The sequence below is a fragment of the Colletotrichum tamarilloi genome, assembly GCF_030869305.1.
Source record: "Colletotrichum tamarilloi strain Tom-12 chromosome Unknown Scaffold_6.1, whole genome shotgun sequence".
Lineage (NCBI taxonomy): Eukaryota > Fungi > Ascomycota > Sordariomycetes > Glomerellales > Glomerellaceae > Colletotrichum > Colletotrichum tamarilloi.
In genome coordinates this window covers 1,086,618-1,098,418 of record NW_026849389.1, presented here as the reverse complement: position 1 = coordinate 1,098,418, position 11,801 = coordinate 1,086,618, and the positions used below count along the sequence as shown (strand labels likewise).

Sequence of the window (11,801 nt, the reverse complement as noted above, 5' to 3'; positions counted from 1 at the left end):
TGTACGGCATTGAATAGAGAATTCTTCTAACAGCTCACACAGTGGACGGGAGGATGAAGAATCCAGAATACTGGCCCCACTCGCTGTTCAGTGCTTAAGGTAGATGCCTCAGCTTCCAACGGTAATAGTCGTCCGACTGATGGCTACTTGCCTTACTTCCAGCACTCGTGGCTTCCTAAAAGAATTCAAATTCCGAATTTACAACGCCAGCTTCTCAATTTTCTTCACCTCGATCAACATAATTTTCTCCCAAAATTCCTCGACGACTACCACTCTTTCGGGCACGCATTTGATGGGAAACCTTGAGGGTGCCTCTGCCGTCAACTTTACAAACTCCTACACCGAACAATGATACCGCATTCACTTGAATTAGATATGTCGGATACACGCCCCAAGTTCGTTAAGATACCGGAGGGCTGGCGATGCAAATCAGGAGAACTCGAACGATCCATACGACCACCGCCACATGACTGCTCCAAATGTCAGGCAGGGTACTACACTGAGAGCGAACAGCGTGGGTACAGGTATTCCTACCATCACAGTATCTCAGATACCTCTGCAATCAAAATAGCGTCTACATACGTCAAAGCACTTCAGGAGAGCAGAAAGCACATCACAAATCGACTGCGCTCCCATGCTGATCTCCTTATGAGCCGCTGGCGGAAGCGAAGCCAGGAAGAACGTCGCGAGCTGCTGCACAAGGCCGTGCCTGAGCTCGAGGAATCGCAGTGGATCAACTCCAGATACGGATACAGTGACGAGAGCTTTCGATTCGGTGAGCGAACTGCGCAAAGGCGACGCCAACTTTTGGTTCCATGGCTCAATGTCGAAGTGCTCAAGACGAGCCCGGCCGTCCTGTTCGCCCTCCTTCATTATCGAACTCTATATCCGCCAGAGGACTTCGCTGCGCTAGACTGTCATCAGATGGAGTCATCATGGGCCTGCGGATATTTTGACGTCGAGTTCTCTGCCAAATGCGTCGTCATGTCCGGACCACAATACGGCGATGTTGTCGACTGGAAAGCCCAACAGGCGCACACCGGATACACTCTAGGCTTCCCTCGGGCGCGACTTGTACTCGAAGCCCAAACCTTCCTCACGCAGATTCTTTCCAGAATCACGGATAACATTCTTGAGGGTGCAAATGCTGCAAGTGCCAGTGCGGGAACGGATAAGTGGAGAGATCTCACGTCAATTGGTTTCCGACACCCCGGGGAGAAGGAGCTCTGGTCTCCCTACACCAACCTAGCCTTCTCTCGGCCTCCCAAGCTCGACATGGACTACATCTTATCCATGGCCCAGACGCGCAAGGAAGAGGCAATCGACTATCTCATCAATCTTCAGTGCGACCCAGGATATCTTCGCCGGCAAATCAAGGGTCTCTTCAGCACCACGCTATATCGCGCGGCAGATACAGAGTACGCGGCAGCGATGGTGGCTGACCACATCTATATGGAGTATCATCGATACTTCTGGTGGTACTGGATTGAGGTTGAGTGCAAGCATGTGCGGGATCTACGCGACAAATTTTCAGACAGTACGCATCCCGGCCAGTCAATCCCTCCCAAGTACGACCTGGCACTTGGTGCTTTGGAGCTTCTCCTCAACGATCAAGGCATAGAGCGGACTGCTCGCTTCAAATGTCTCATGCCCTGGTCTCCGGGACAGGAGAAATACTACAAACTGCCCAAGAGACCTGGCGTGTCCCTGGAGACGATCCTTTCCGGCGTGTCGCGGGACTCGAATCCATACACAAAGGAAGCTCTAGAGGAAGACCCGCTCGATTGGTGTCTCCATCAAATGTTGGCCAAGCCTGACGACCAGACACACATTGATCACGCTATCCTCTTTGCAATGATTGACGATCATCTGGCCAAAAATGACAGAAAGGAAGCAGCCCGTCTTAATGAGTTCCTCCTGCGCGAAATGGCAGACATTTCCGCCCTTCATGAGTCACTGACTTCTTTGCGCCTCAATCGACCTCGGAACACCTCCAGGGAATTTGAAGACGTGTTTCGGACGGAGAAGCGTGGAATTTGGAGTTATATGAAGGATAATAAGCCCAAAGAACACTCATGGCAAGAACTCAAGAAGCTGGGGAAGCCCCTTGTAGACGGCTTTTACAAAGGAAAAGCTCCCAGCGGCGTGAAAAACAAGGCATGGCTGCAGCAAAGCCAGACTATGCGAGGCTTTGTCGAGGGATTCTTCAAGGAAGCGGAGAACGTTATTCGGAAAGATCTCGAACGAATTGGCCTTGAAGCGGAAACCATCGAAGAGACCCTAAGTGTTGTGCTTGTCCAGAACAAGCCAGAATATCTGGAAGCGATCGCTCGAGAAGAAGAAGAGATCATGGCCAAGATCACCGAGGCCGAAAAGCCTGCCCCAGACACCTTTCTAGACAGAAGCACAGCGACGGAGGGAATCATTCGAGCTGATCTGGTCCAGACGACTCAACGAGAAAAAGTCAAGACCCGCCCCGACAACTCATCCTCGAGCTCCCAGTCGGTCGATGACCCGGAGTCTCCCGATATCGCCACACTTTCTATCGAGCCGGTCACACGACTTCGTGTCTCCCCGCGCACTCTTGGAGTGGTCCACCTCATGTACCCCGATGCGCAAACAAAGCCGAGAAACATCACATGGGACGACTTCGTATACGCTCTATGTGATGCTGGTTTCGTTGCGAGCAACAACGGCGGATCGGCGGTGCGGTTCGAGCGAGGATCAAGAGGTGGATCCGGCGATAAAGGGGCGATCATCTTCCACAAGCCGCACCCGGTGCTCAAGATCGATCCCGTCATGCTCCATGGCATGGGAAGACGGCTTACAAAGTGGTTTGGTTGGACTCGTGACTCATTCGCCGCTTGAGCTTCACAGGAGGGTTAGAAAAGAGTTTCGAGGGTGGATGAGCTCGGACCCAGGCATGGTGGTGGAATAAAATGGCGGCTTCTTGGAGCACATGTACGAATAATCTTGGGGTTTGTCCAAGTCAAAATGCGACGAGGGAGGGAGATAAGGCGTTTTGAGATGAGAATTTAGGGCTTGTAGGAAACTCTCTACACCGTATAGTGTGCTGTTGACCTTGGGTACCTCACATTAACACGGACTAAATTGCCAGAAAAATGCTCCAGATCAGCTCTATGAACTGACCGTGAACTGGACGGTCAGGAGCCAGCCTTTTCCATTTCATGCTGATACGTTGCTTCCATGTCTGATTTGAGCATTTGTGAATCTAAATAATTGCAATACATGCACGTGGTATTCTGAAAGGCACGTACCTATAGGTGAGGTGGTGGAAGTTGAAGGTCGGGCTGAGCCCCGGAGCGGACCCCGAATACCGGCCCCACTCATCCGTTGCCCCAAAAGCCGGCTGCCGAGGTAACATTCCGAGGGATCGTGTCAGAACCATATCACTCTACCCAAAATGTGATGACATTGACGAAACCTCGGTCACTCATGAATCATAAGTTGATAAGCTTATTCAACCCTGACTCACACCCCACGAACTTTTCAATTGCCGCATCATTAGGTAGGATTCAGGAAGCTCCCGCAGGAAAGCTTGTTCCGGAAGCAAGGTTCCTCAGGTAGGGCAGCTCTGCCCGCTGCCAAAAGGGTCGTTCCGCACTGATGCATTTTCGTCCGAGCACCCTCCTTTCCGCAAGAGGAGAGGAAAAGGAAAGAAAAGTTGGAATGGACAGGATGATTCCCTGGCTTTAGGGGATTCCCGATTGGCAGTCGGCGTACATAAACTTAGTATCGTCAGTTCATTCTCATTCTCATCCTACATCCACGACGCATCCTGTCCCCCTCCTTCCAGATTCCCACAGCTTGACGCTTCAAGCTTCAGAGCACTCACTCCAGAGCTGCGTGTTTCCCAAGAGCTCCCCCGCACTCGGCAGGGTCATCGACTCAATAACCTGAGTTTAGTGGTGTTCTTATCAGTGTGGCATTGTTTCCAAGTTCTATTCCCTGCCCCCGCCGTCGGCTGAAACTTGGCCCAACTCTAAAATCAAACAATCCAGACCAGCGAAGCGTATGCTTCCGCATCACGCATTGGATGCATGCGCAACTTGCGTCTAGCTGCACACACGTGCCGCCAGTTGGCGCCGTCTCGAGAAAGTCATCCAGTCTAGGTACATTAGCAGCAGTATTACACATATCTTACTACAGTGAAAAAGCATTTCCCTTCTGTCCGAATATGCACTTCATTCGACGTCCCAAATACATCCCCAGTCTTCTTACATCCTCAGTCTTATTCACATCCCCAGATACGCTTCGTCATAGTCTTCTGTCTATGCCTCGATCACTCAGGTCGCCCTGACCGCCATTACCTCTTCAAACCTGTGCCTCCCACGCAACCCTGTCCCCAGGATAAGGGTAGCTGGGCGCGCAGGTATCAATTTACCCCATAGACAAGGTCTCGGCTCGGCTTCCAACCCAACACCAGCCAAGCTCCAAACCCCAACCGTCCAATCACATCCCCTGACCCCAGAAATCAGATACCGCACCGCCCGCCGCCAACCTGCGTGTCCCGCATGTCGCGTGTCCCGCTTCCCCCCTCCATGTCTCCGTGTGCCTTCAGCTCCCTTCCCCCCGCCAAAGTTCTCACACGCCACCATCAGCAAAGCACCGTACCACTGCCCACTAGGTACCCATCGCCACCGGTTCCAGACCAACACACCACCCACTCACACTGCCTCTACCTCTCACTTCCGTCTCTCCCTATTCGCAGCAGCAATATCTCCCTTTCCCTTTCCCTTGACCGCACCGCAAAACCCATACCACGGCATTCGTTCCTCACGTCAAATTCCCCCCTCTTAGGATTCCCATCCCCGGTCTGTCAGTCTGCCAGTTTCAGGCAGGGTCTAGACACAAACACACTCACACTCTGCTGATCTGAGCCGCAATTCCAGTTCCTTTGTCCTCTCTTCTCATATCTTAGTAATAAGTACCCCAAGACAAGAGAGACTGTACCTATCACCCATCAGCCGTCCGATCCCCAAGCTTCCTTTGAACACAAACGCACACACCAAGCGGCACTAGTGACATCTTCCCCGTCCTTCCCCAACAAAAACACTTTGTGTGTCTACCGATGATGCCCCCCCTCCCCTCCCTCCCTCTTCTTCTCCACGTATGCTGGTGTGCCGCCGCCGCCCCGGCAAAGCTGGGGATGGGCCAAGCTAAGAGGCCAAGAGCTATCGAGGACGTCGAGCCGTCTACTTAACTGGAGAACCCCCCTTCTCGATCTTCTGCTCATTCTCCATGTACCTAGTTTTGGAAATACCACATTGAGAAGTGAAAATCCCATCGTGAACAAATCAACCATCCTCATCCAGCTACCGTCCAGCAAAACATACCTACCTACCTGTCACCATGCAACCCAAAGCCGCAATGCCCGTCCCTCAGATCCGCCCGGCAATGTACGTCTTCTCCCCCTTCCTCGCTCACACACTCCCTCCCCTCCCTCCTCCCAAAAAGCCGCCGGTATCTGCGTCATCTTCATTGAATTATCCAACACAAGAAAACTAACCTGTCCACACACAGCCGCCACCGAGGTCTCATCGTCGTAACCGCAGCCGTCACAGCCGTCGCCGTAAGCTTCAGATACACCGCCCTCTCCCGGAGAACAAACGACCAGAACCAGTGCTCCAGCAATCCCTACTACGTCAGCGTCGACCGGAGCGGCGGCGGGATCTAGAGTCTAAAAACCCTCGAGTTTGAAAAAGAAAAAAAGAAAAAAGAAAGAAGAAAAAACACAAACACCAAAACCATATACCCAAACGGTTACGAGACACGGAATGGTTCGGTATAAGGGGAAACTGGGAAGTCACATATCTTAATGAATATTTGTCACGGCGTACCTCACAACTCATCACCTCAACCTAAACAACATGCTGCAAACAACCTTCAGTCTTAAACGGCTGTATCTGAGGAGCACATCAATGGGGGGCGATGATCAAATTGAACTTTTATGTAAAGTATGAATACAGGAGACTTGGATGATCTGTAGTGGGATGGCGGCACTCAGATCCAATCCAGAACCAGATCTATCAAAAGAACAGACCAAAAATTCCACAATCATTACTCCATCCACATGTCCAAATGCAATCGCAGCCAGCTAACGATGTATATGCGGCATGCCTCGGAAAAAAGACAAGAAATAACACAGAAACAAGAAAGGCAGGGGAAACAATAATGCACATATACAACTAACCTCCAAAGGGAGGAAAACAAAAATCGTCTCTCTTGGTTCCAAACGCCCCAGCGATGCGGATGCCGGTAATCACCAACCATGACCTTGGTATAGCGCGCCGGAAAATGCCCAGCAAAATTTTCAAACCGCGACTCCCCTCCCCTTTTTACATTGAGCTTCGCTTCGTCGGTCCCATACCTGGACCCTCGCTGTCAGACTCGTCGCCTGATGAGTGTGCCGGCTCCTTACCCTTGCCCTTTGGCTTGTCCAAGGGGCCTAAATTGCTCTTACGGCTGGCCGGGCGTTTGCCCGTCGTTCTTCTCACCATCTTTGGTCTATCGCCGCCTCCCTCTTTCTGTCTTGCGATTTCGGGGCTTGTCAGCCCTGCAACCTTTTGCAGCTCCTCGCCTGATGAGTTGCGGCGAGTAGTAGGCGCCGTCGAGTTGGACGTCGTCTTCAGCCCGCGCAGCTCCCTCGCGACGTCTGCGAAACTCTCTTCCAAGGTCTTCATGCGCGCCAGGACAAGCTTGCTCATCCGGTTGCTGTCACCGGCATCCTGGCCTCGTCCCGCACCGCCTAGTCGTGCGTCCTTCATCATAGCCATGGCCATCTGTGTTTGGAAGCTTGAAGGCATGCCTCCCGTTGGGTCATCAGGAACGATGTTTTCGGACAGAATGCTCATGTCAACCGAAGACAACCTTCTAAGGGGGTTCGGGCGCTGTAAGCGCTGATCGATACCCGTGAGAGCTGCTCGGTTCGGCGCCGTTTGTACTGCATCCCTTGGTGGCATGATAGGTCTTGGCCGCGTGTTGGTGACATATGTTTGCCGGCGAGGGGAACGATGGCCACCAGCCGTAGCCGGTTCAACTACTGTAGGGCGGCCATTCTGCACACGCGCACGCGTAGGCGGTGGCTCGGGCGAAGAATGAGAGGATGAGCTAGGCGGCCGACGCAACTCCTGCGGTGCGTACAAAATCGTGTTTGTTGACATTGTCCGGCTGTGTGGCATGCGACGCGCAGATCGAGGAGTAACCGATACGGAGGGCCTACCACTTGATCCCAATGATGAAGATGCCGGGGGTGGTACAAACCCCTTCGTCCTAGGCGTCGTATTGAAGTAATCGTCAATCGACGTTTGGTGTATGACGGGTCCCCGACGGCTGTCGCCAGCGTTCGTTGCGATATCTTCCTCCTCTTCCTCATCATTCGTAACGAGTTCATCGTCGCCGTCTGCATCCGTTTGTTGATTCTCCTCCTCCTTGGCTTTAGCCGCTGCGACAACATTCCGGAAGAAGGAGCCGATGGCAGGCTGTGAGACGAACTCTGCAGGGTCGCTAGCCGCAGATCTGACATCTGATATCTGACGAGATCTCTGTGTCCGCAGCTCTCTAGAGAGGCTGAGCCTTCTATGCCAATCTGGCCGAGCACTTGTGCTTCCGTTCTCCAGGGTCGGCCACTGGGAAAGCTGGAGATGAGGGGAGGGTTCTTCCTCGTCATTACGGTCCATCCAGTTTCGGACCGCATGCTGGGTCTTCTTTCTCTCGTTCCGCCTTTGGTTTCGCAGAGTCGCAAGGCCAGGACCTCGTCGGAAGACCTCCTCCAAGGCATGATCCTTCTGATAGCCAGTGATGGATTCTTCGCGAACGCGCACGTTAGGGCTGAAAAGAGCAGATCGACTTGCCGGGTCTGCAAAGGAAATTGTCCGATCCCGGCCGTGGTGGTGGTGATTTTCGACAAGATCCGTCGGCTCGTACATTGACGGGGCGAGCCAGTACTTTTCGTACAGGAAAATGAAGAACAGAAGAGGGAAGTGCGTGACCTTGATGATTGTTCTGTTCAGTTTGACGAAATGCTTGAGTGGCATGCAGTAACGCAAAGGCATCAACAGCCACGCGAAGATGTTTCCTGGCGCAACGTAGGAAAAGAGCGCGTCGTTCTTGACCATGGAGATAGTATTGATTGCAAAAAGGAACCTGGATTTTGTTAGAAGCTATTTTTTTCAATGAGGCGTGTCTGATTACTCACTGATGCTCTTCTTTAGCATTCGAGGCAATCTTCATAAATGAGTTGGTCAAGACCGTAATGAGAATTGTGCTGGCTTTGTTAGATAGAGCCCGTAGCTAGAGACAGACTTGACTTACACAATGACGAAGTGACACATGATCAGGAAGAAGCCCATGAGGCCCCTTTCGAGCCAGTTATACCCTGGCCACAGTTCCCAAGCAGCCGGGGTAAAGCCCATGAGGAGCTGGAAGATCCGGAAGGCGATGTCAGCAGCATTGTTATTACCGTCGGCCAGAGTGAAGAAGACAAAGAAGCCGCTGCACGAGATGAGAATCAAGACAGTGACGGCCACAAGGTCAACGGCCATCAAGCGGAACGCAATCAGCAGCTGTGAGAAGTACTGGTAATGGTCCAGCACGCTGAAGATGCGGGGCAGCAACAAGATGGCATTCGCCGCGAGAACATCGTAGGCAGAGTCATTCCAGTGCTTTGCGTCCACGAGGAAGACCCCATAGACACGCATGAAGTAGTAGACGATCAACAAGAGGAGGATTCCCAAATCGAAAGCGTTCCAAAAGCTCATGATGTAAAGCGAGAACCCCTGTTCGTTGAACCCGACAAGCTCATCCAGCATGAAACCGGCACTCCAAAACCAGAATATCAACTCCAGCGAGCTGATCCGCGCTGCACGTTGGGCCAAGACAGCAAGAAACAGGGCGATGAGAACGAGAAGTGACAGCGTCGAGAGAAAGAACCTATAGCGCGGTACGCGAAGTCGTGAGAGCTTGAAGAGGGACGCCTGGCGAGGATCATAGAGAACCACACTCCTTCTTCCCGGTACTGATGGCTGCTGGCCCTCCTTTTGGCTGTTGCCGCCAAGCAGCGGCGTTCTTGAATCGGGCTTGCCCTGACCACCAGGCGAAGAAGGGGGTTCTCTGTGCAAGCTGTCTGCAGATGAGTAAAAGCTGATGGCACCGTTCCAGATAGCCTCCAACTGCTGCACCACCAGAGGGTGTGCGAGGAAGTGCTTGGCAGAAGCACGAATAGCAACCTCGAGTGTCGAGGTCCGGGCCGCGGTAAGGCGAGCCTTGGTCCTTGGGTCCGATTTCGGTGCATTTGCTGGCTGTGCGCCAGGGAGGCCCTGAAGGGGGTAAAAATCGTAGGATAGAGCGTCGATCAGCTCACGGGTGTTGTACTCTTTCAGGAGCTTCAGAGCCAACAATTCGCAAACCAGAGCCCTGGTAGAGCTGTTTCCAGCATTCCCTGGGTACATCTGGGCCTCCTTATTGAACTGCAGGCAGTTGGCCATGAGGCAGTATAGGGTGGCGCGGTTAAACTGCTGAGTCCTGATTTGCTGTTGCATAGGCTTGACCAGGAACTGGGAGACTTGGGGGGAGCGTATTTGGTCCCATGATAACGTCGTTTCGGTACGGGTCTGAACAATGATACGAATCGCGTGGGTAATGCTATAGATGGGTAATGAATCTGTAGGTTTGCGGTCAGCTTGAGGTCATGAGTTTATAGGGGTAGCCCATGCAGGGCCTCTGGTTGTCTTGTACCGAGATATGTCTCTGAGAAGAGAGGAAGGACAGGCAAGGAGCGCTGGATGCGGTCTTCGTCGTCGACGTTGTCGTGGTCGTCCCCTGACTGGCCTAGGCCGTCGTCCTCCTCGTCCTCATCCTCCTCCTCTTCGTCGTCATCTTCGGCCTCAGTGAAGTCTCCGGTTGCGCGTCGTGGTGGTTCGCCAACGTAGTGGCGATAGGCAGGGCCAGGGGAAGGGGATTGCCTATCGTGAAATCGGTCGACGCGACGGCTGCGATTGTTCTGCTTGGGTCGAAGCAGAGAGGAAAACATTGTCTAGTGGGGATGAGATGCAGCCCGCCGCCTTATGCTATCGTGTCCTACGGCGCCATAGAGGAAGGGTAGGAGACGATTCGAGAGTGCGCGGGAAGGAGAAGGGGTGGGGGGTTCGTTTTCGCGTAAACACAGGAGTTCGTTTCGAGTCGGTTTGCGGTAATCCTCGAGGGATACGTAAGAGAGCGAGAGAAAAAGAAGTCGTTGGGAGCAACACCAGGCCAAAGCACGGCGAGGAGGGTAGGAAATAGGAAGTGAAGTCAGGTCGGAATAGACTGGCCGAGCACAATGGTAAATAAGAAAGTGCTGGACAGACAGGTTAGTAGGCCAGTAGGGTTCCCCGTGGTCGAGACGAAGAAATCGATGCACTGTTTTGTGGGGAAGCTGGCCAAGAGCCTTTCTTCTAGACCAGGAAGAGGGATGTACAGCAAGACCAAGTGACAAGGAGCAAAGACACTGATCCTTGGAAAGTAAAGAGAGCAAAAGGGACGTGGGCGAGTGTTAGGAAGAGACACGGTGAACACAGGTAAACTGACCTGTGGCCCCCCCGGTTACCTAACCTAACTATAAGAAAAAGGACGTAACCTAACTAATTTTCTAATTAACTAGTTTAATTACTATAGGACTAACTAAGCGGATTTTTAATTAGTTAGAAAATCGTTAGCTAAGCATAGACTACTTTTACTAATTATAACCTATATTATTAATTATATACTTCTTATTTTATTATATAAGTAGCCCTTATTATTCCCTTATTAGCTTTATATCCTCTTTATTACTTATTTATATTATACCTTCTATAAAAAGGGTTATTAATTTACCTTTTTACTCCTTAATTAATTTATAACTAGTTCCGAATTAATTCTACTTATTATAATCTCTTATAAGTATTTAGTAAGTTATATTTTTTAAAATTATTTTAGAATTATTTTAGGACTAGTTTAGAACTAATTTTAAATAAAAAGCGTACTAAGACTATTATTAAAATATTCCTAGCCCTAAGGGTAATCCTATTTACTATAAAAACCTACCCCTTTTTAAGTATAATAAAATATATAATTAAAAACTAGTTTAAAACTAGTTTAGAACTAATTTAGAATTATTTAGGATAATAAAATTAAGCTTATACTTAGTAAGGTATATTATAAATTCTTAGTTAATAATAAAAAAGTTACTTATATAACTATAAATAATTCCTAAGTAATTCGGAACTAATCCTAAACTAATTTTAAACTCCTAAGAAACTTAATTTATTTTTAAAAATAATTTTTATACTTATATTTATAAATATAAAGTTAATAGTATTTTAATACGTATTAAGAGCCGTAAAATAGGTACTAACTTAGTTAATATAAATAATACGGCTTTAAATAAGTAATTTAGAACTATTTTAGAACTAGTTAAGAACTAGTTTAGAATTAGTTAACTAATTATTTATTTAGCTTTTTATAATAAGCTAAAGAAGGTTTATAAAAACTATAAAGTCCGCGGCCCCCTTTTTATTTTTTTTAAAAAAAAAAAGGCTAAATCTCCTACTCCCCTTTTAAAAGTTTTTATATATAATAAGGGAGGTAAAAAAGTTATAAGTAATTCTAAACTAATTCTTAACTTATTTTAAACTAATTTTTATTTTTTACTTAGCTTAATATAGCTACTATACGTCGTATTATTAATATAAATACTAAGTTTAAATATACTTCTTATAGTTCTTAGAAAAAGTATAAGTTACTTTAGAACTAGTTTAGAATTA

The 11,801-nt window shown here is 49.6% G+C and overlaps 3 protein-coding genes across 3 annotated transcripts; 2 read left to right on the top strand and 1 right to left on the bottom strand.

The window, feature by feature from the left end:
• Nucleotides 1-648: 648 nt before the first annotated feature.
• CTAM01_02883 (uncharacterized protein) lies at nucleotides 649-2,868 on the top strand (the record flags this gene model as incomplete). Its single annotated transcript, XM_060518921.1, has 1 exon — nucleotides 649-2,868. One exon carries the CDS (start codon nucleotides 649-651, stop codon nucleotides 2,866-2,868), a length of 2,220 nt encoding a protein of 739 aa, XP_060386724.1.
• Nucleotides 2,869-5,373: 2,505 nt separating this feature from the next.
• Nucleotides 5,374-5,698, top strand: CTAM01_02882 (uncharacterized protein; the record flags this gene model as incomplete). The annotated part of the gene is made up of 2 exons (XM_060518920.1): nucleotides 5,374-5,420; nucleotides 5,545-5,698. The coding sequence occupies 2 exons, from the start codon at nucleotides 5,374-5,376 to the stop codon at nucleotides 5,696-5,698; spliced, it is 201 nt and encodes a 66-aa protein (XP_060386723.1).
• Nucleotides 5,699-6,359: 661 nt separating this feature from the next.
• CTAM01_02881 (integral membrane channel protein) lies at nucleotides 6,360-10,051 on the bottom strand (the record flags this gene model as incomplete). Its single annotated transcript, XM_060518919.1, has 4 exons — nucleotides 6,360-8,166; nucleotides 8,219-8,287; nucleotides 8,335-9,682; nucleotides 9,757-10,051. 4 exons carry the CDS (start codon nucleotides 10,049-10,051, stop codon nucleotides 6,360-6,362), a joined length of 3,519 nt encoding a protein of 1,172 aa, XP_060386722.1.
• Nucleotides 10,052-11,801: the final 1,750 nt, after the last annotated feature.